The 22,336-nt window shown below is 42.3% G+C and overlaps 1 protein-coding gene and 1 non-coding gene across 4 annotated transcripts in view; both read right to left on the bottom strand.

Moving 5' to 3' along the window:
- SNX5 (sorting nexin 5) overlaps window positions 1-22,293 on the bottom strand; it is a 28,089-nt gene extending 5,796 nt beyond the window's left edge. The window contains exons 1-11 of one of the 3 annotated variants that reach the window (XM_045980697.1): window positions 22,154-22,293; window positions 21,829-21,911; window positions 9,664-9,768; window positions 7,469-7,579; window positions 6,359-6,480; window positions 4,917-5,040; window positions 3,045-3,140; window positions 1,386-1,491; window positions 1,225-1,300; window positions 203-242; window positions 25-111 (exon numbers count right to left, since the gene is read on the bottom strand). In XM_045980697.1, the coding sequence (XP_045836653.1) occupies window positions 25-111; window positions 203-242; window positions 1,225-1,300; window positions 1,386-1,491; window positions 3,045-3,140; window positions 4,917-5,040; window positions 6,359-6,480; window positions 7,469-7,579; window positions 9,664-9,768; window positions 21,829-21,879 (918 nt within the window). In that variant the 5' untranslated portion in view covers window positions 21,880-21,911; window positions 22,154-22,293. Of the gene's footprint in view, window positions 1-24; window positions 112-202; window positions 243-1,224; window positions 1,301-1,385; window positions 1,492-3,044; window positions 3,141-4,916; window positions 5,041-6,358; window positions 6,481-7,468; window positions 7,580-9,663; window positions 9,769-21,436; window positions 21,638-21,828; window positions 21,912-22,153 lie in introns of those variants that run through there. The other 2 variants (XM_045980698.1, XM_045980699.1) reach the window with 2 other exon arrangements.
- LOC123927351 lies at window positions 14,895-15,131 on the bottom strand. The gene has a single exon (XR_006815434.1). It is a non-coding gene; the product is annotated as a small nucleolar RNA SNORD17 (small nucleolar RNA).
- Window positions 22,294-22,336: the final 43 nt, after the last annotated feature.

Here is a 22,336-nt window from a genome sequence, read left to right as displayed (position 1 = left end):
ATATTATAACTGCTGCTGCCTTACCTTAGCAGCCTCTATGTTGAGCATGTAGTATCGGAGAAGCTCTGTCAGCTTTAAGTCTTCATCAGAGGAGACTCGACTTTCTACTTTCTAATAAAAAGAAGTAAAGGTCACCATCATTTAAGCAGAAATTTATAGATTACAAAATATGTATTATGAAGACCAACATAGAAATCCTTACCCTAAGTTTTTCGAATAGCTCCGCAACCTTCAATAGGTACCTGAAAAAATATACGTGATTTTGGCTTACGGTCTTAAATCATGTATGAAATAAGACCTTATCAGTAAGACATAAATGAGTAAATGCAGGAATCTGAGCCACTGGTGCTTTAGAATTAATTCATCAAAGTAGTACTTTCATCACCAACTGGTCCAATCTAGCAGAGAAGATGGTTACAGAACTAAGCACATCTACAGTGCCACACTTGTGGCTATCAACCTCTCAGTGCCCCTCAGCCACCTTGCTATGCAGAAACTGTATTCCAAGATAGTCTTTAATCAATGTCAAAGCTGTGTTAACCAAGGGCAGGTTCTAATGAGCTGCCACCATGGGTATCCCAAAGACATAATATGTTATTTAAATAAGTAAAGAAAATTTTTAAAAAGCCAAGGTTTCATTTGGGTTTTGACAGTAGCTGGACTTCCATCTTCAAATCAGAAATACAACCACCCATTATACCAAGCAAGCCCTAGGTGTTAAGCAGAATGCAACCTCACACCAGAAAAGCCCAGGATGAAGAAACTGAAAAATTCATATAAAAAAGCTCAAAACCAGACTGGGGTCACTGTATTCGCCTTAAGACCACCTTAACCAAAACAAATTTCTTAAGTCTAGGGCACTTATAAGTCTGAAGTCCGTCCAGGTGAAACACCATTTGCCAGAGAATGTATAAGGCAAACTTCATTCAGACAAAAATCCAGAATTAAATCAATATAAAAAGGAGACAGTTTGACAAAAATAAAATCTTTGACAAGAGCTACCGTGTTTGCTATAGAAGTGCCCACTGAGTACCCTACAAACATCTTAAATGTGTCTATGTTCACAGGTTGTGTAAAGATTTGAGTCCTAGAGACCATACTGTCCTCTACTCTTGATGAGCTGGTACTCAAAAGCAGAAGTGAAACCATATAATCATTCCTCATTATACCATTCATGAATTGTCAACTGGGGAGTAGGGAAAATGCTTTTCCAACAAAACTTACTTTTTGATGACCGTGGGCTCTTCTAAAGCCAGGCTATGCAGGCAGGCTGCAGTGTGGATATAGTCATCTGCAACATCTGCAAAAACAAGGACAGCGCTTTTTATATGAACAGAGCTAGTACATCAACAAAGTTAAGTGTCTAGTGGGTAAATGGTATTTACTTTTATGAGATCGGGTCATTTTGTCAGCTTTTGCACACGAATCCTTTATCCTATTGTAATAGTTAATGAGGAAATTCTTCTCTTGCTCAAAGAAGTCATCTACCTCCTAAAGGGGAAAAAAGAAATTTAAGAAGCAAAACTCTGAAAAATATGAATGTATTTTTCATTAGAAGAAACATTAAGGAAATAAGTTCAAGCATAAGAACTTTAACCTCTATGGACCAGAAAAACCCAAACTAACAAGACAGCATTTCATACCCAAGATTAGCAAAACTCAAGTGCTAGCAGGAAATGTCAACAGAGAAAACCATTTTCAAGAGCCATTCAACAATGCCCAGAACACTATGGTATCCTCTCTAACATCCAACAATCCTGCAAGAGAAGTGGTTCTGCCTGGCAGGTTGCAACCTAGTAGTAGATACCCACATCATTGTATAGGCAGGGGAGGCGAGGGGGTGTATATTTGGTGGGCACCAATCAGGGATGCCGAACATTCCATGTTATATGGGAACAGGACAGCCCCATACACCTTAAAATGCACCAAGGAGAATTTCCTACAGTTTCCAAATTCCTGACAATGCCCTCTACTCAGAACCTATACCCGGCCTCGCTGCTCATACCCTCAACAAGTGGCAATGTTAGACACAAGATGGTAACTCAACTAAAAAGTGGAAGGGGCTGAGAAGAGCTAAATATCAATTTAGTCTTTTAAGACAGCTTTGTGCAACAGAAATATGTGAATGACATACGCTATTTTAAAATTTTCTTGTAGCCACATTATAAAAAAAAAATTACAAAAAAACAGGTGAAACTACTTTTAGCATTTTACAGTCTTTTCTCCACATCAGATCCTTGAAATCTGACACACAAATAAAATTAAAAATTTGGTGCGGATGGGACTACCAAAGTGGACAGTGTAGTTGTGCAGAATGTCATGAAATACTATAATCTTATAGCTTATTTTCTTTTTAAAAAAGAGTAACTGGGGCGCCTGGGTGGCTCAGTGGGTTGAAGCCTCTGCGTTTGGCTCAGGTCATGGTCCCAGGGTCCTGGGATTGAGTCCCACATCGGGCTATCTGCTTAGCAGGGAGCCTGCTTCTCCGTCTCTCTCTGCCTGCCTCTCTGCCTACTTGTGATCTCTGTCAAATAAATAAATAAAATCTTTAAGAAAAAAAAAAAAAATAAAAAATAACAATTGGGTAACTGCTCTCTGTACAGAAAAGGAGAAAAAAATTAAATGAGACTGTTCTTATCCTCTCACTTAAGAGAACACGGTACTGGGGTGCCTGGGTGGCTCAGTGGGTTAAGCCTCTGCCTTCGGCTCAGGTCATGATCTCAGGGTCCTGGGATTGAGTCCTGAATCAGGCTCTCTGCTCGGTGGCGAGCCTGCTTCTTCCTCTTTCTCTCTCTCCCTACTTGTGATCTCTCTGTCAAATAAACTAAATCTTAAAAAACAAACAAACAAACAAACAAAAAACACGGTATTTTAAAAATATAAGTGAAAATTCAGTAAGTAGATAAAAATACCCAAGATTTTAAAAATTACTTACATTTCTGTGAAGTTAATACGTTTGTTTCACAAATATCTCTTGTGAAGAAATAAAAAATCAGCTATTCACACGAAGTCAAGAGTTTTCTGCAAAAGCTAAAAGCCCTTACCTTAACTCCAGAAAAAAGGACCTCATCAGCACTTTTCACCACACTTTTGAAAAAGCCACCAAACACCTCTTTGGTATTTTTCCGCCGAACACTTAGCTAGGGGAAAAAAAAAAGAAAAGAAAAAGGAAAAAGAAGAAAATTATGTAATAGTTTATGGTATACATGTTTTTCTAAGTACTTTTGGCTTTAAATATCTTCCAAGTGATACTGTGTCCAAGTATAGGAACACATATAAAATATCTTTCATTCCATCTTAGCCACCAGGTCTAAATAGGAATAAATAGCAAAATTTTAACACTGGTCATAGTTCTAGAAGTACAACGCAAGATATTCTGGAAAAATATGTGGCACTAAGTCTCACTGGCTTTTATTTTATGTTGTATTTATTTGTTTATTTATAAGGTTTTACACCCAACATGGGGCCTGAACTCATGGACCCAAGATCAAGGGTTGCATGCTCTTCCAACTGACCCAGCCAGGCATGAGATAGTGGCCTTTAAAAATCTTTCCTTGAATTATTGTAATGTCCTATGTTGTTGACTGAACTTTACTGGTTCGAAGACGCTAAAGAAACTTTAAGTAAGGGCCTGCCTTATATATATCAGGAAGTAATTAAAAAAAAATTAAAGGGGGGGAGAGAAAAAAAGGGCAATGCAATGAGAGCTCCTGGATGGCAGAGATGGTTAAGTGTCTGCCTTCAGCTCAGGTCATCTCCAGGTCCTGGGATGGAGCCCCAGGTCCAACTCCTAGCTCAGCTGGGAGTCTGCTTCTCCCCCTCTCTCCCTCCCAGCTTTTGTGCTTACATACCCACTCTCAAATAAAATCTTTCAATAAGGGGGGAGGGGTGCAAAACATACAATTCCTTCCAACAAACAGGTAACCAAAAGCAAATGTGAATTGAAAATCCCTCTCAATCCCAAAATTGGGGTGCCTGTGTGGCTCAGTTAAGTTGGGTGTCTGACTTCCCACATCAGGCTCCCTGCACAGTGAACAGTCTGTTTCTCCCTCTCCCTCTGCCCCCCAGCCGCTTATTCTCTCTCAAATAAAACCTTTCAAAACAAATAACAATCCCAAAATTAACAGAGGGCAAAAACCAGTCCTTCATTAAAAGGGGCAAAAAGTAATCTTCAAGTAGCATTTTATTTTTTTTTTTAAAGATTTTATTTATTTATTTGACAGAGAGAGATCACAAGTAGGCAGAGAGAGAGAGAGAGGGAAGCAGGCTCCCTGCCGAGCAGAGAGTCCGATGCGGGACTCGATCCCAGGACCCTGAGACCATGACCTGAGCTGAAGGCAGCGGCCCAACCCACTGAGCCACCCAGGCGCCCTTCAAGTAGCATTTTATAAAAGTATCTTGAAATGGGGAGGTGGAGACAGTATCTAAAAAAGGATTTCACTGTGCCATTAAAAAATTCAGTACTTTAAAAGTCAATTTTCCAGAAAATTTATTAGGCCACCAAGAATATTTCCATCAATTTTTATTTTTTTACAGCAATCTCTATACCCAGTGTAGGGCTCAAACTCATGACCCCAAGGATCAAGAGGTGCATGCTCTTCTGATAGGCAGCATGGTGCCCCTCAAACATATTTAAAAAAAAAAAACAAAACAGTCAAGTGGGGGTGCCTGAGTGGCTCAGTCAGTTAAGCATCCATATCCAACTCTTGATTTCAGCTCAGGTCATGATCTCAGGGCTGACGGAACAAGCTCCACATTGGGGCTCTGTGCTGAGTATAAAGCCTGTTCTGGATTCTCTCACTCTCCCTCCTCTCCCTTTCCTAAGGGGGGGTAGCGGAGAGAAGAGAGAAGAATAGAAAAAAAAATTGTCATGTGCATTTTCACTGGATCATGGAAATGGAACAAAAATGCCTTACATCCTGATCATATTCCAGGAACACATGGAAGTTGCGATCCTTACTGAGAACAGGGTGAGAAGAGAGCCGCTGTAGAAAAACTTCATGCGAGGATACAGTCTTCTTAAAGACCGCGAGATACTCACTAGAAGAGAAACACACAAGGCATTAAGCTGGGACCACTTGACTAAATAACCAGTATTGGTCCCAGTTATCACCACTGTTCTGCTCATACCACTTAAGGAATACACTCAAACTAGAACCAAGTCATTCTGGTACAACCTTTTATCTAGTTAATAATTAGGCATTTGCCATTTGGGAACCTGTGGGAAAAAAAAACGGAAGGAGAAAGTAATACTACAACGGGAGCTGAGAGAGCAAGCCTACAAAGCCCAAATCTACATGCAATGACTGCTAGTATTTAGCAGCCACAGAACACTGGCTTCCGTCAACTATCAAAACGCCTTAGTCCTGCAGCCACATACACAGCACTCAAGTCTAATAAGGCTTGGAATTATCACACATTATAAAGTGACTTTATCTCAAGCTAGGCATTACAGATCACTCTAAACTTCTTAGTGGTAGGATTTTAGTCTATTGTGCTCAGTACCTTATCCTAAGAACATGCCATGACAGGTACTCCAGCATGTGTGGAATGACTTAGTACTTGGAGCCATGTGAACACCAGCCCCAGAGAATATGGACACTGGGCAGAGCATGGAGGACAACTGCTGAAATGGGCACCACTCTGACAGTGTGAGCAGGGAGAGAGGGTCAAGAAAAAGAAGTGCAAGGATAATTTCATAACTAACTTTAATATAAATCCCCAACTGTGATACATTTTTGTTTGAAATACTTATAATCAAGTTAAAAGATGCTTTCTGTGAACCTAGGACTTCTTTCAACCATCGATGTGATTGTTATTCAGAGTGCTTCTCGTAACCACATCACAATCTAGTTTCAGCTACACCTCTAGTCACTTAACTTCAGGCAATGAAACTTAGTTCATTATCAGCAGCCTGAGGAGTTCTTTATCCATACAGACACAAAAGCTTTCTTCTTCACTATGCAGACCAGCATTCCATAACAAGCAGTCCACCTGGGGGAAAACAATCACAGTGTCCATAGGGACAAACTGCAAAATGCAGTTCTACAAGACCATGCATTAGAGAACTAATTAACTCCATACTTTAAGAGAACTGCCAGCTTCTTCTGATTTCTATATACACTTTGGTTCTTTTCAAATGAACAGAGTCCTGGGGGTGCCTGAGTGGCTCAGTGGGTTAAGCCTCTGTCTTCGGCTCAGGTCATGATCCCAGGGTCCTGGGATCGAGTCCCATATTGGGCTCTCTGCTCAGTGGGGAGATTGCTTCCCCCTCTCTCTCTGCCTACTTGTGATCTCTGTCTGTCAAATAAATAAAATACTAAAAAAGAACAGAGTCCTATCAAGAAAACCCACTTACGCTTCCAGCTCTTGCTTCATCTTAGCAAATTCTTCTTTGGTCATAGACCCTTCACCCTCTCCCAATTTCTGCATCTTTTCTCGAGGGCCATCAAAGTCAGGCTTCGTAGGAGCAGGTGGAATCTGTAGGAAAGGCAGGTTAACTCACAAGCACTCTTGTTCCAGCAGTGATAATCTACTCAGTGCCTATGCCAGTGGGGCTATCTAAGAGGTCAGCCTGTTTTTCTCTTAAGTGTCCTCCCCACAACTGGACACTCAGACTCTCATTTATTCAGGTTACCCATTACGGATGATTTATAGGGGATAAGAGTGCTTAGCCTGCTTCAATGTCAGTTTAAAATGTATATATTACTATCAGTGCTAAAATGAAGTCAATGAAGCACCATCAAGATCAGGCTCTAGGGGCACCTGGGTGGCTCAGTGGGTTAAAGCCTCTGCCTTTGGCTCAAGACATGATCCCAGGGTCCTGGGATTGAACCCCACATCCGGCTCTCTGCTCAGCAGGGAGCCTGCATACCCACCCCCAACCGCCTGCCTCTCTGCCTACTTGTGATCTCTGTCAAATAAATAAAATCTTTTTAAAAAATCTTTAAAAAAAAATAGGCTCTAGACATTAAAGACAATTTTCAATTTCAGAAGATAATAAAAAGATTCCAATTTTAGGTGAACAGAATATTCTCAGACACAAGCTTCAGGACTACTTTTATTAGCACAAAGACAACTGCTTCTCCTACTTCTTGAGTGGACAACACTTTTGAGAAATCTACTATACACCATCACCACCACTGAGGTTTTCCTAGAAATCAATTCTACTTGATGCCCAAAAGTACCAGAGAAAATACCAAACCCAAAAGGTAGAGAAGATTCAAGCCATGAAACTAATTAGTCTATTATACAGGTCTTAAGACTGTATGCTTCACCTCATAGTTATAACACAACTCTTATGTAGTTTAGCCATTACAATAGCACATACTCTACTTGGTAGATGAAATCAGACAGTTTTCACAACCCATTATAAAAAAATGGGTAAAAGTCTCTTTAAACAAAACAAATACGATAAGGTAGAAGAAACTGGCTTCAGAAAGTATCTGATTTTCCAAAATGCACTTACAATAAGCCCAGCATAGTCTGCAGTTTCAATAAGAGTGTCATGTAGCCACACAAAGTCTTCATGTTGCCTTGTAACAGAGAACTCTGGGTTCTGAAACGTGGATAGCGTGGTCTATGAAAAAACAGTAAGAAGTTAACTGGTAACCACCACTTTTTGATGAAGTGGTTTGGGTTTCCTGGGCTGGTGCTATGGGAAAATTCTGCATGACAAAACATCTCAGTGAGACCCAGTCAAGAACAAAAGCAGCAACAGGTGATCTCCTCACTATAATAAAAGTCACCCCTGAAGGGGAACCTGGGGGGCTCAGTGGGTTAAAGCCTCTGCCTTCAGCTCAGGTCATGATCCCAGGTCCTGGGATCCACCCCCACATCAGGCTCTCTGCTAAGCAGGGAGCCTGCTTCCTCCTCTCTCTCTGCCTACTTGTGATCTCTGTCTGTCAAATAAATAAATAAAATCTTAAACAAAAAAACAAAAAAAAGTCACCCCTGAAGATTCAACATGTTCTTTAAGGAATTCTTTTCACAAAACTCTACCTCTCAGGTCAAGTCAGGCAGATATAATCACATAGTTGTCACGCTGCCTCCTGAGTGACGTATGCTAATCAAGCCACCAAGGTATTTTTTTTTTAAAGGTTTTATTTATTTATTTGACAGAGAGAGAGAGAGAGAGAGAGATCACAAGTAGAGAGGCAGGCAGAGAGAGAGGGGGATGCAGGCTCCCCGCTGAGCAGAGAACCCAATGTGGGGCTCGATCCCAGGACCCTGAGATCACGACCCGAGCCAAAGGCAGTGGCTCAACCCACTGAGCCACCCAGGTGCCCCAAGCCACCAAGGTATTAAGGGAAATCCACACGGGGAAGGACCATACATAAAGCATGTCTCTATGCTGGAGATGTGCTATAACCCAAAAGCTTTGTATAGCATCTTCAGTCTTGAATTCATAGTGCCCAATGATGGCACTGCTTCGCACTTTTTAGCCATTTTGCCTCAATTTAAGTTTAGAAATTAGCAATTTCGGTAATAGTTGAGTCACTGGTTTTCTCAACAGCTGTTCAAAATGTTAATAAAAGTTTTGTCGCATGGTAGCAAAGCAGGGGGGGGCAGTTTGTCCTATTCAAATTGTGCCTTAGCTATTTATTTTACTTAAACCTGTGGCACAGTTTCCTCACCTGTAATGATACAATAATACCATAAGGTTATTATAAAGAGAAAATTAAATACATGTAAATCTTTACAACAATGCCTGGCATAAGACCAGCATTCAGTGCATTTTAACTAGTATGGAAGGAGAAAGCACACTGAAAATGTTCCTGAAAGGATGGATTCTGAAACATTGTATTTATTTTCCACATTTTTTAGACTGGCATATTGCCTTTGTCAAATTAAAAATCTGTATGTAAGGTGCTTGGATAGTTCAGACTGACTCTTGATTTTCAGCTCAGATCATGTTCTCAGGGTTGGCGATAGAGCCCTGGGCTTCAGGCTCCATGGGGAGTCTGCTACAGATTATCTTTCCCTCTCTCTCTGCCCCCCCCAATTGTGCTTTCTCTAAAACAAAATCTTTTTAAAAAACTGGATGAGGAGGGGCACCTGCGTGGTTCCGTGGGTTCTCTGCCTTCCGCTCAGGTCATGATCTCAGGGTCCTGGAATCAAGTCCTTCATCAGGCTCTCTGCTTTGCGAGGGGCCTTTTCCCCACCCCCTGCCTGCCTCTATGCTTACTTGTAATCTCTGTCAAATAAATAAAATCTTTTTAAAATAAATAAAAATTGGATGAGGAAAAAGTGTTCTGAATCACAGCAAACAGAAGAGGCAAAGACCAATAACTTATTAAATACCGGAAAAAGCAAGCACTTCTCCCTCACGCAAATAAAAACAAAGGGGGAAGATCTGCGCTGTGCAGGTAGTGGCTCCACACATGGCTGCCTGGTCTGCTTCCTCATGAAGCAGAGTACAAGCCACCCAAACATCAGCAATACCCACAGCCCTGGGGCTCCCCCACAGTGGAAAATGCTGAAGTGAGAGCACTTATCTGATGCTCACTACAAGCAAGATGAGGTATGTTCTCCCTCAGCAGTAGTGTTACACGGCAAACAAACAGCAATCATTTCAGTTGAGGACATCTCTTCTTGCCCACCGTGAATCAAAAAGCTACAACATAGTATTGCTTTGATCATTAAAGTCACTCTGTCACTTACCTTGGTGTGCACAGTAAATTTGACCTTCTCTCTCTCACTGAGTGCATCAGGTATGTCAATCTGAAGTGAGGGATCAACGTTCAGGTCCACAGATACAGATCTCAGCTGAAAGACAGTTTTTGGCTATTAGTCTCAACTTCACTGTAGTGTTAAAAGTATCCCTCCAAAAATGCAATCTAGGAATTAAAAAGCATTCTATACAAGATCATTTATAACAAAGTCAGTTTAGTTGGCTCTTACATTTATTTGAAATTGTAGGGAAACCTGCTCTTTAAATGAATGGGTAGGTCGAAAATATTCCTGTATTTCTGAATAAAGGAATGAGATGATTTTATGTCTATGGGAAAAATACACTTAACCAAATATTTCAACTAAAGTGGCTTGGAACTAGACAGAATAAATAAATGCCCCAACTACAAAGAACATTCAAGAGGCATTACCAGATAGTACAAAGAACTGAACTAACTTAGAAACTAAAAAAACAAATACACAAAACGGTCATGTGTATAAAAGAAAAATTATCTCAAGAGAACCAATTTATAGTCAGAGACTGTTTCAAAGAGATGAAAAATCTAGACACAAGATGTAGATTATAAAAACAAAGGCCTCAATTGGGAAAATCCGCCCCCCCCCCTTTTTAAAGATTTTATTTATAGTTGACAGAGAGATCACAGATCACAAGTAGGCAGAGAGGCAGGCAGGAGGCGGGAGCAGGCTTCCTGCTGAGCAGAAAGCCCAATGCAGGGCTGAAGGCAGAGGCTTTAACCCACTGAGCCACCCAGGCGCCCCAAAATACCACCTTCTTGGCACATGAGGACAAGTGTGAACACTGCCCCGGAAGCGAAAGTAACGGATTTTGTTATCTAGAAATTCAGAGGAAAGGAATACCCAATTTCTTTTTCCCAGTTTAAGAAGAATTTTGAAAGAACTAGACTGTTGAGGGGATGTGGTTAAAATAGCTTTCCCACTAAATCTAAAACATGGTAAGTGTCCTAATTCTGAAAGCAGACAAGCTGAGGGTCAATCTGAAGATGTGATACAAACACAGCATGACAGTATATGCAGAATAAGCAGCTCATCCCCCTCACACCCAACTAGGAAACTAGTTTCCTTTTTGTTCCACGCCAAGAAATTATCCTGGTTTCCTCTCTTCCCATAGGTTCATCCACACAGAGGTAAAACCCCAGACTACTTACTACACTCTAGATTACTGAACCCGGGGAATGCCAAGTGAAGACTGGCATTAAGAGGATAACAGAGCAGGGAATACGAAGTTACTTCCCTCTGAATTTCCCTTTGGAAAATTTCCCTTCAAAATTTGAAGTTTAACACCAAGTTTAACCTCAGAAACTAGAAAAGTTGGTTCAGTCAGTTCTATAAAGATTAAATATATTCACATACCAAAAATGATTATTTCTCTCTCCTCTCTATCTTAGAAGAGATCAGTACCTTCTTTTCCTTATAAGCACTGCAAACTAAAAAATTTTAAGCTGCAAAAACCAGTCAGCCCTTGAACAATGGCTCTCCTCTAAGAAAGAAGCTTCAAATAATAAAGAATAAAGAGTTCCTACTCAAAGGCTTCAGGTATTAATAAGAACACAGTATACTTTACAGTCCCTGACATCTCAACCTCAATACTTCTTCCAAATGGATTCTTTTTTTTTTAATTTTATTTATTTATTTGACAGAGAGAGAGAGATCACAAGTAGGCAGAGAGGCAGGCAGAGAGAGTGAAAAGGAAGCAGGCTCCCTGCCAAGCAGAGAGCCCAATGCGGGACTTGATCCCAGGACCCTGAGATCATGACCTGAGCCGAAGGCAGCGGCTTAAACCACTGAGCCACCCAGGTGCCCCCCCAAATGGATTCTTGATTACACCTATGAAATATTTGCTTGTTTGGCTTAATTTTCACATGTCCATTTATGAGATCTCTGCAAACAGAGATAAGGCTTCAAGGTCAGGAATACTTCCTTTTATCACAACTGTGACTCCAGCTGACATATTTCTGATAAAAGCTTCCTTCCTTCTTCTGTTCATTTGTCACTGGACAAATACAGTGTTGGAAAAGACCTCAAAATACACACAAAATCAGATTGCAGAGCATACTGGCCATCCCACCTATCTTATGTTTATTTCTGGTAGTCCAGGAAACAAAGTAGGCCAGGTATAAAAGAGGCAAGAGATACTGCTGCAAAGACAGGGTATCCCATGGGACAGGTCTGAGGTACATTCAAACAGCTGCTCTTTCCTAATATTCCAGCTCCCAAGAAGTCACAAATCCTGGTTCCTAGCCAGCTCTCAATTTCTGAACACCAAAGATTCCATTTTAGCACACTACAAGTGAAGCAAACTCCATGAGCCTACAAACTCCACATGGACTACATTTTGAATTAAGATTGAAGGACCCAAAGGAAACGTAATCTAGTAAATGGGGTTCATTTAAGTACCTCAAAGCTACAATCGACTTTCCCAACTGCTTTTTGTTCCACGCAAGAAATTATCCTGGTTTCCTCTCTTCCCATAGGTTCATCCACACAGAGGTAAAACCCCAGGCTACTTACTATATTACTACCTTCCTTTCTTGTCAGCACAGAAATACCAGGTTTTGTTTGTTTTTGTTTTGTTCTTTGCAACAAGGGCTCAAAGAAATCGCAAAAACCACTGGAGGCTTCAAAACACTTTCCATCATAGGATACCAAGCATCCAAGCTTCTCCAACATATAATCATTTTTGCCAGGACACATCACCTTAGAATTCAAACAAAAATCCAACCACCTGACATGATAGTCTTATCCTCCAAAAAACCCCCCAGATAACACAGTAAGTCTGCATTTGAGGCTTAAAGAATTGTTGTCTGAAAAAAAGATACTAGCAAAATTCCACACATTCAGGCCATCACCAACTCAAGAGTCCTCATTCACAAGCTAAATGAACTTTCTTGTTCTGAAAAAGCATATAACCCTCCAAATAATGAAGCAGATACATCATCAAGGAGGAAAAGGTTGTGAAATATTCAAAGCTTCTAAGTCAGCACTGTATCCTGAGTCCGGAAGCACAAGTGTGATTAAAAGGTCAGCATTCCTCCTGCTTAGTCAACAAAAACACCCAACTGCCCCATGCCACAATGCTTGCTAAATAAATCACCAGGATGGAGAGTATAAGGATTGCACCCCTCCATAAACTTTCCCCCATTCACCCACCTCCATCCCCTTTCCTAAAGGAGTATTCAGAGTACTGCTTAGCACTGTAGGCCAACACTGTCAGTCTTTGACTTGGGCCACAGATGCCAAAATGCCTAGAAGGAGGCAGACTTCAACTATCTAACCTTAGGCGTATTAATTTTTCTGTTTCCCAGTTCCTTAGGTACCTCCTGAGAACCCAATTTAAAACGTTACCTATTCTCAAACAATGGAAGTTTTAAAACTTTCTTTCATAGATTTCCATAGAAACCACTGCATCACATACCCAAAGTTTCAGATAGTGTTTCAGACCCAAAATACTTCCCTACCAGATTATTTCTTACGAGGATTACGATAATCTTTAAAAAGGGGGGAGAAGGGGTAGGAAACAAGCACTGTTCCATTTAGAATGCAAATTTTTAACTGTTAAAAAAAAAAAAAAAAAAAAACCTGAATGCTATGGGGCCTGGGTGGCTCCATTGGTTAGGCGTCTGCCTTCAGCTCGGGTCAGGTCCTGGGATAGAGCCCCATGCTCAGAAGGGAGAATGCTTCGCCCTCTCTCTGCTCCTTCCCCATGCTCACGCTCTCTCCAATAAAAATCCTTTTGAAAAAATATGAATGCTTGCTAAAAGAACCTGAGAAAGAGAAAAACTGATACAGAATCCCTGTGCACTTCCCTTACCTGTTTATCACCTTTACAGCTGGGGCACCTGACACTACTACAGAACAATTCTGCAGAGCTCTGAGCTCTAAGGACCAATTCTGATCCAAATCTTACTTATAACTCACCCTGGTACAAGATACCACCATCTGCAAAGCTCCCTCTACAAATGGTTTAATGGCTTACACATGGCAAAGGGTACCCACCTATGTGACTGAAGAACACAGAAAATACTTACACAGGATGTAGTAAACGTTATGGTGACGAAAGACTCCAGTTTCCACTAGCAACATACAACCAAAATGACAAAACAACACAATGGGAAGAAATTATCTCACAGCAATTCTGCTCTGCTAGAATGGGGGCTAGCTGAATAGCCATTTACACTGAACTACTATGGATGGGGGTGGACGAAATGATGGGTATTAAGGAGGGCACTATTGTTGAGCACTGGGTATTATACTAAGTGATGAATCACTAGATTCTGTTCCTAAAACCAATGTTACACTGTATGTTAACTAACTACAACTTAAATAAAAATTTGAAAATAAAAAATAAAACCAGTTTTGTACACAGGAGAAATTGGATATGCTAGCAAATGCGATACCAATGTGTCTTCCCTTCAAACTGTTTCTTTCTCCTAAGGCTTTTGCTTTGTAATCAATCCCTCCCACTGCCTAGGAACTAAGACCCTATCAGGGAGGGAGGCAACATGACACATTATCCACCAAAGGTCTGTTAACAGCATGGAGCCAAAACAGCAGCCACGAAGCCTGCCTTGTAAACCAGATTTTCATTTTGATCACAAGAACCAAGAAACAGGTTATTTCTGCTAGAAAGGTATGCCCACCTTGCCTAGCCCAATACTCATTAGTGAGTAAATAAATAAAATGCTCAGCTGCAGACTTACTGTACATTTGTAGTTCTGAAAACAAGACTCACAACATGATCATACTTGTGAAACACATTCTGCTACTATTTCAATTCACAACAAGTGCTCTAATACCATATCTTCCTCCAAAGCCCTCTTCATGGTTCAAGTACTGCTTACTCCAAGTGTTTGTTAGTTTTTCTCCATCCTGAAAGGTAACCAAAACCTATTTATTATCCGCATTCAATTCCAGCTTTTCATCAAAGCACTGGTGCATGAAAAGCAATTCAATCAACTCTAAGCAATGTATGAGCTCTGCTTTTACAGTTAATTGTCACATCTCCTGCCTCCCTCCCCCCACACCAACTGGGTCTCCCCTTCTGCAATTCAGTCCTGCCGTTATCATCATCTTAGTCCTCAAAAATAACAGAACCAAAGGCTTCTGGAAAACTTCAGTCTACAAACACAGCTAATAGTTATGGAAGTCATACGCTTCTAAAACTAGATAAAGGGCTGCAGCAAGTGATCAGATTTCTACCACTCATCTTGGTGAGATGGGACCCAGAGGGACCCATCCCTGCTGACACCAACCGTTCTAACCGGTAGTCTACCAACACACAAGCTGCCCACGGTAGAACACCGCAGACTGCAGGGCATTTGGAGGCTACGTAGCCCCAAGTTCCTAGAACAGGAACCGAGGCTTGGAAGAAGGTCAGTGCAGCGCACTCAGCGAATGGATAAACTGAATCATCACTTCACAAAGCTGCAAGCCTATGAACTAGTCAAATTCCAAAAAGCAACCAGAAAGAGATTAAGTTCAATTACTGGCTTAAATACCTTAATTCAAGAAATCCATCTATGTGCCAGATACCTGAATTATTTTCAAATGAATTCACAAAACAAATGGGTTAAACTGTATGATCTGTAATGATCTTGCAGCACAGAAGTTCTACTAGGAAGCAATAAACCAACACCACAGAGGAAGTAGCTCCAACAAATTCATTCAGAGCTCTAGTCCTTTGCCTCCCCACCAAGGCAAGGCTGCTCCCCCACAGTTTCTTGGTCTACCAAGTCCAGGGCACTCTGAAACAAACCTGACATTTTACACATTAGTCACCTTGACGAGGGTGTTCAGAAACATTAACCACCATGGTGGCTTAGGCAGCACATAAACTGCACACATTCACTGCCTGATCCTCATGAACTTACTTTATGATCAACCGAAGATGAAACAGACACAGATTTGAGAATAAAAAGAATTTACCTTTACCACCAATGATGTGGTTCAGCAACATGGGCAGAGAACTATCTGAGGTTAAGCTTGTGTCATCGAAATTTGAGACACAAATCATAGCATGCAAAGAGAAGGCTCATGGTGGTATTTCTTCTGCTTTGAGTCAGAGGTAAGGCACATTTCCCAGATCATTCAAGTACAAAAGACTGCAACACCAGCTTTTGAAAATTTTATCATTCACCAGCTCCCTGTATCCATTAGCACAGTGTTCAAGCTTTGTAGTGCTCTCCATGAAAGGTCAAGTGAAAGCCTTGGAAATTGGTGACATCTGCATTTGTACTCTTCACAATTTACACCGACCCCAACAAAAGTAGTAAACCATAAACTCTTCAGGCAGAAAATGTACACTGCAGGCAACTATCTTGAGAAAATTACCCTTTGTCTCCAGACCATAGTAGTACCTTAAAAGTTACACCAAATTTGTGAAAAGAAAAGCAGGAGGGAATCAAGCCAAGGACCCAATTTCTGAAGTGAAGGAAGTTCAGTCATTTCTCTGCTCCTCCAACTACAACTTAACACACTCCCTGCTGTGTATTTATGGTTTGCATTTGGGGTGTGAAACAGCTGATGATTTCCACATTCCTCTTTTAGGGTGAAGATCTCTTTTAAGAGTTAACTCATTGGCCAATTATAAATAGGTGTTAAGAGGTTAAGAAATAGCTTTTTGGAAAGCTAAATCATGCAGTGAAACTTCAATTTATACTTGTGAGAAGTTTGCCACATTCATGTGAGACAAGATGTCCTGCAGCTGTCTTCCTGCCGTTTCAAAAAGTTAAAGGCAGAATTTTACAAAGCTCTGAAATACTTTCCTCAAAAGAACTGGGTTCATTAGAAGTTAGGCTGTTTCCTTAAAATACTATCTAACTTCACTGCATGACCCTTTCACAATGGTTATTTGAAGAATTCGGAGTACTAACCTACAGAACTACTCTTGCCTAATTTCCTCAAGCATTCAAGCCCTGACAAACAAAGCAAGATGTTCAAAAAGCAGGGTATTAACAACACCAGTTCTAAACACAGCACGCTTCTCAGTGAGCTTACATCTTGGCCCACAACGCTCTACGAGTGCTGTGTCAGAGCCCCCAACAGCCTCAGGCTTCCACAGTGGCACTGAACTCCACCATGGTGAACACAGCTGCCCCTATAACCTTCAACTGCCCTGAACCTGCTGAAGAAAACCACCTTTTTCCATCTTTTTTTTTTTTAACATTTTATTTATTTGACAGACGGAGATCACAAGGAGTCAGAGAGGCAGGCAGAGAGATAGAGGGGGAAGCAGGCTTCCCGCTGAGCAAAGAGCCTGATGTGGGGCTCCATCCCAGGTCCCTGAGATCATGACCTGAGCTGAAGGCAGAGGCTTAACGCACTGAGCCACCCAGGCGCCCCAATGCTTACGTTTTTATACAGCATTATTACTTCCTTAAGATTTATCAATCCTAGATCTAACAAAATTTGTAATGGGCTTACTAAGTATTAGTCTCTTTAACACAACCTGACCCACACATATCATACCATCTTAGGGAGAAAAGTTACCAAGTGATTCTAAATGGACATTTTACAAATCATAATTTTACTCTCACTACTGGGGGGAAGGGAATCATCACCCAGCAGAGGCCAGGGATACTGAACACCCTACAATGCACAGTACAGTTCACCACAACAAAAAATTATCAGGCAAAAATGTGCACAGTATTTAGGTTGAGAAGTCGTGCTTTAAACCAAAGGTCTGGGGTGCCTGGGTAGCTCAGATGGTTAAGCATCTGACTTCAGCTTAGGTCATGATCCCAGGGTCCTGGGATTGAGTCCCACATCAGGCTCCTGGCTCAGTGAGGAGTCTGCTTCTCCCTGTCTCAAAATGAATAAAAAAAATTAAAAATTTTTTTAAAAAAGCTCTGTATTAGATGTTTAGGTTTCACCAAAGGAGAATCTCAAGATACAGAAAACTCTCCCTTGACCATTCCTTCTCACAGCCAAAACAAGGAGAGCACATTATGACTTCTAAAGCAGTATTCACAAATAAGGATCCTAAGACACACTGTACACGTTACTGATCCAGAACTAAGGTGTGGGCAGCTCCAATTAAGTCATACTTCTGGCGTGCAGTAAACTAAGAAAAATGAAGTCAGGCATTTGGTATAAACTTTGGTCCACAGAAATTAGTAAATTTGGACTTGCTATAGTATTTTTAGAAGTTCAATATTGTTCCTATAACAAATTGTAGGTCACTCTTCACCCAAGCTGAAAGAGAACAGTGTCCCTACAACTTCCACACCAGTTTAAAAAGACACAGGGCAGGATTAAGCATCTGCCTTCCACTTAGGTCATGATCCCAGGATCCTGGGATTGAGCCCCACATAGGGCTCTCTGCTCAGAGGGGAGTCTGTTTCTTCCTCTCCCTGCTGCTTCCCCTGCTTGTGTTCTTTGTCAAATAAAATCTTTATGCACAGGACACCTGGGCAGCAGTCTGTTAAGCATCTGACTCGGTTTCAGCTCAGGTCATGATCGGTTTCAGCTCAGGTCATGGTTTCAGCTCAGGTCATGATCGCAGGGTCCTGGGATTGCACCCTGCAGTCAGGATCCAAGCTCAGTGTGGAGCCCACTTACAATTTTATCTCTCACTCCCACTCTGCCCCTCCTATTCATGATGTCCCTTAGATAAATAAAATCTTTAAATAAAATAAAAACAACTAGCTGCAAACCAGAGTAACACCATAAACATTAATGACTGGCAGAGGAGACACCACTCAACCAAAGTTCACATAACCAACTACTGAAGGGCCAAGCTGTAATAGCTGTAGACAGAGAAGAGTATCACCTCACAGCTTTTCTTATGTGTTAAATTTAACTGGACTCTTTTTTTAAATAATAAATTGCTACCAGAGTCCAAGGGTGCCTGGGTGGCTCAGTGGGTTAAAGCCTCTGCCTTCAGCTCAGGTCATGATCCCGGGGTCCTAGGATTGAGCCCCACATCAGGCTCTCTGCAGAGAGCCTGCTTCCTCCTCTCTCTCTGCCTACTTGTGATCTCTCAAATAAATAAAAGTAAAATCTTAAAAAGAAAGTCCAACAGGCAATCAGGACCCACATTCAACTTACCATAGGTTTGCTAGACTAACAGGAATGAGACTCATTAACTTAAATAGACACTGACTCTCTAAGCAGAAACTCACACATGCTGCCTACATATTTTAACGACTTTTTTACAAAGGGAAGGCCCAGATAGGCCAGGATAACTATTTTTGCAGGAACAAGGTTCTGCATAATCTCCAATTATTCTCCCCTACGAAAAACTCCAAGACACTACAGAACTCTGGAGGAATGGGGTATCTCGGTACTAGTTTATCATGATGATAAGGCCTAAAATGCTGTCAATGTTTTAACCTTTTCAAGAGCGACTTGGTGGGCGCCTGGGCTGCTCAGTGGGTTAAGCCTCTGCCTTTGGCTCGGGCAGGGTCCCGGGAGCAGGGCCTGCATGGGGCTCTCTGCTTAGTGGGGAGCCTGCTCCTCTCTGCCTACTTGTGATCTCTCTCTGTGTCAAATAAATAAATAAAAAATTAAAAAAAAAAAAAAAAAAAGAGCAACTTGGTAAAACCTTACTTTTCCAAAAATCAAAATACAATCTTTCCTATCAGTAGAGGATAAGTTAGAAAAACAAAATTTATCATGTATCTCTTTTCCTTAACTGCTTTCTGAGAAAGGGGACAAATCCTAACACCCCCAACTAACGGATGTAACTAAGCGGAATTATCAGACTACCAGATACAAACCAATACTCTTTTTAGTTTTGCTGAACAAGTTGAAAAGAGTACTTAACTGCATGGGCATTCAAAATCCTCAAGTCAGTTATGTTCCCTACTTTACTAGTGATCTAAACCCCATCCTTAGCCTCATGTAAATCCCGAAGTGAGAAGTTCACATTTAAGACATTTGCTGTAAAAACGTAAAATACTTCACTTGGCTAACAAAGCTGTATTATGGCAAGAAAACAGTTTGCCCAAGATCTGACTTCCGGTTATTTCTCATTTTTCCCATACTCCCTTTTTCCTAACAGTGAGAAACACCTATACTTGATCCACAAGACAGGGCTGGCTGTGGATCACAGATTAAGAAAGCAGAATGAGGGAGCCTCCTTTTGAGGCTCAGTTTGTGAAGCATCTGCTCAGGTCCTGATCCCAGGGTCCAGTTCACTGCTCAACGGGAGTCCCTTCACCTTCTCTCTCCACCCCTCTTCACAACGTGTGGCTGTCTTTCAAATAAATAAAATCTTTAAAAAAAAAAAAAAAAAAAGAGAAGCAAGACGAAGCCAAGAGTTAGAGTGGTATTATTAGACTTTTTTATTTCCTGATTTCTGTAACTTAGTAATAATGCTGTATAATCCTTTCCTGTATCCACTAAAACAGGCAGGAAATAGCCTTTATAATCCCCCAGTCCTGTCGGAGCATGAATGGTAGGAAAATTACTTTAAAAGCCAGCTACAGGGGCGCCTGGGTGGCTCAGTGGGTTAAGCCGCTGCCTTCAGCTCAGGTCATGATCTCGGGGTCCTGGGATGGAGTCTCACATAGGGCTCTCTGCCTGCCTCTATATCTACTTGTGATCTCTCTCTGTCAAATAAATAAAAAATAAAATCTTAAAAAAAAAAAAGCCAGCTACAATATAGTGCAGTAACACAGGAAGGTCACTTGAAGGAATTAAGTCCTTTTATTTATTTATAATATTTTATTTATTTGACAGAGAGAAATCACAACTAGGCAGAGAGGCAGGCAGAGAGAGAAGGAAGCAGGCTCCCTGCGGAGCAGAGAGCCCGATGCAGAGCTCAATCCCAGAACCCTGGGATCACCACCGGAGCGGAAGGCAGAGGCTTTAACCCACTGAGCCACCCAGGCGCCCCTTAAGTCCTTTTAAATAGCTGTATAAAACAGATTCTGGATCAAGAGATGAGGTACCAGATGGGGAGGGGAAAAAAACTGCCGTTAACATTCCTATTCAAGCATCTAAACTCCTATAAAGAAAACTACAGCTACAGTATTCTAGAATCATGATCTCAAGCTCCCACTTTCGGTTAAACAAAGAACACTTTGCTTCGACTCTCAAAAATATAAAAAGTACCCCCATCAAGACCCTGCCCTCACACACCAAGCTGCACTTCAGTAACTAACCCTTGCTGAAGAATCCAGCTAGCTGTGTTTCACTTGGCTACTTCCTAGATGGAAAACAGTCTCTGCCCACGTGCTGCGTGGATCAAAGGTTGCCTTTGACTTCTGAGTAGATGTAACGCTATTAAAATGCCTTCCAGGTTACTTACACTTGACAATGCTTTGTATTCTTAGGGTTTTTTTTTTCCCATTTTCTGTGAGAAAAACTTTCATGGTGGTGATTCCGCACGTAACGCGTCTCGTACCCATCTTTATTAATTACGAAATCAGCAAGTGTAAAAGACCGATGAGAGACCTCTCTCGATCTTTAATTGGCCACAATAACCCAAGCTTACTGCATTATCTTTTAGAACTCAAGATTTAAGGGACATGGGGATAGCTTACACAAACACGCAAGTTTTTAAAAGGAAAACTAAGTTTAACAAGTATTTCAGTACCTACTAAAAATGACGAAATTCCCCCAGTGACGCATTTGGCGTTTATAAAGTTCTAAAGAACACGCTTCAGATTTGACTTGATGGAATTTCCCCAGTATTTGGGCCAAAAAGCTTTCCCAAAGAGGGGGAGGGGAATGGGGGGAGGAGGACTGGCAGTTCGAAGGCAACAGAACCAAAATATACCATTTACTGCACGTCAAGTGCATTTCACGTTCACCGTCGAATCCTTACAAACCCAGAAGCTTTCCTAACTTTTTACGTGAGAGTACTTTCTCGTGCCTCCACAGCGGAGCTCCAAAGACCTGCCACGCGCCTTCCGTACCCGACACCCGGGCGTGTGCTAGCAGGGACTGGTCCCGCGACGCCGGCTCTCGCCTTGGGTCCGCAGCCCTCAAAGAGGAAGGAGCAAAGGGCACGCGGGGTCCGGCGGGAGCCTCCGCGTGGCGGTGGGGGGTGGCCTTCGCGGAGAAACAGGGCTGCACGAGCAGCCCCCAAGGGGTAAGGGAAGGAATCAGGGGCTCCAGGAGGTCGGCGTGGCCTGCCGTCCTGGAGCATGAGGGCGAGGAGGGCCTCACCTTACTGCGGTCCTCCTCCTGCTGCTGCAGCAACTCGGGAACCGCGGCCATGGCGACGCGGGCCTCGAGCGGGGTCCGCCTGGCTGTGCGAGGAAAGAAGAAGCTGGGCCGCCGCCGCCGCCTCCGGGGCGCCTCTCAGGGGCGGCCGCGGCCCCGCCTCCGCCAGCCTCCCTGCCCGACGGCGGCGGGAGGCCTCCGGATTCCGCCACCATCCCAGCAGCCCCGGGAAAGGCCAGCAGCGCGACACGTGCTCCCCCAGGGCGGCCTCCCCCGTCCCCGCTGCCGTCCATCTTGGAGCCGGGCAAAAAAGCTACGCGTGGCCTACCCTCGCTCCGGGCCACGCGGAAACCGCCAACCGCAGGGCCACGACAAGGACTCAGAGCAACGTGAACCCTCTCAGTAAGGCGCGTCTTAAGAAAGCCCGGGTTCCGGCTTGGGGCAATTTATTACTCAGCCAGAGTTCAAGATGGCGACGGGCTGTGACGTAAACAAGATATCGTGAGAGCGT

The sequence above is a fragment of the Meles meles genome, chromosome 16, assembly GCF_922984935.1.
Source record: "Meles meles chromosome 16, mMelMel3.1 paternal haplotype, whole genome shotgun sequence".
Taxonomy (NCBI): domain Eukaryota; kingdom Metazoa; phylum Chordata; class Mammalia; order Carnivora; family Mustelidae; genus Meles; species Meles meles.
The sequence above is the reverse complement of the archived record's forward strand: the minus strand, read 5'-3'. Positions and strand labels throughout refer to the sequence as shown.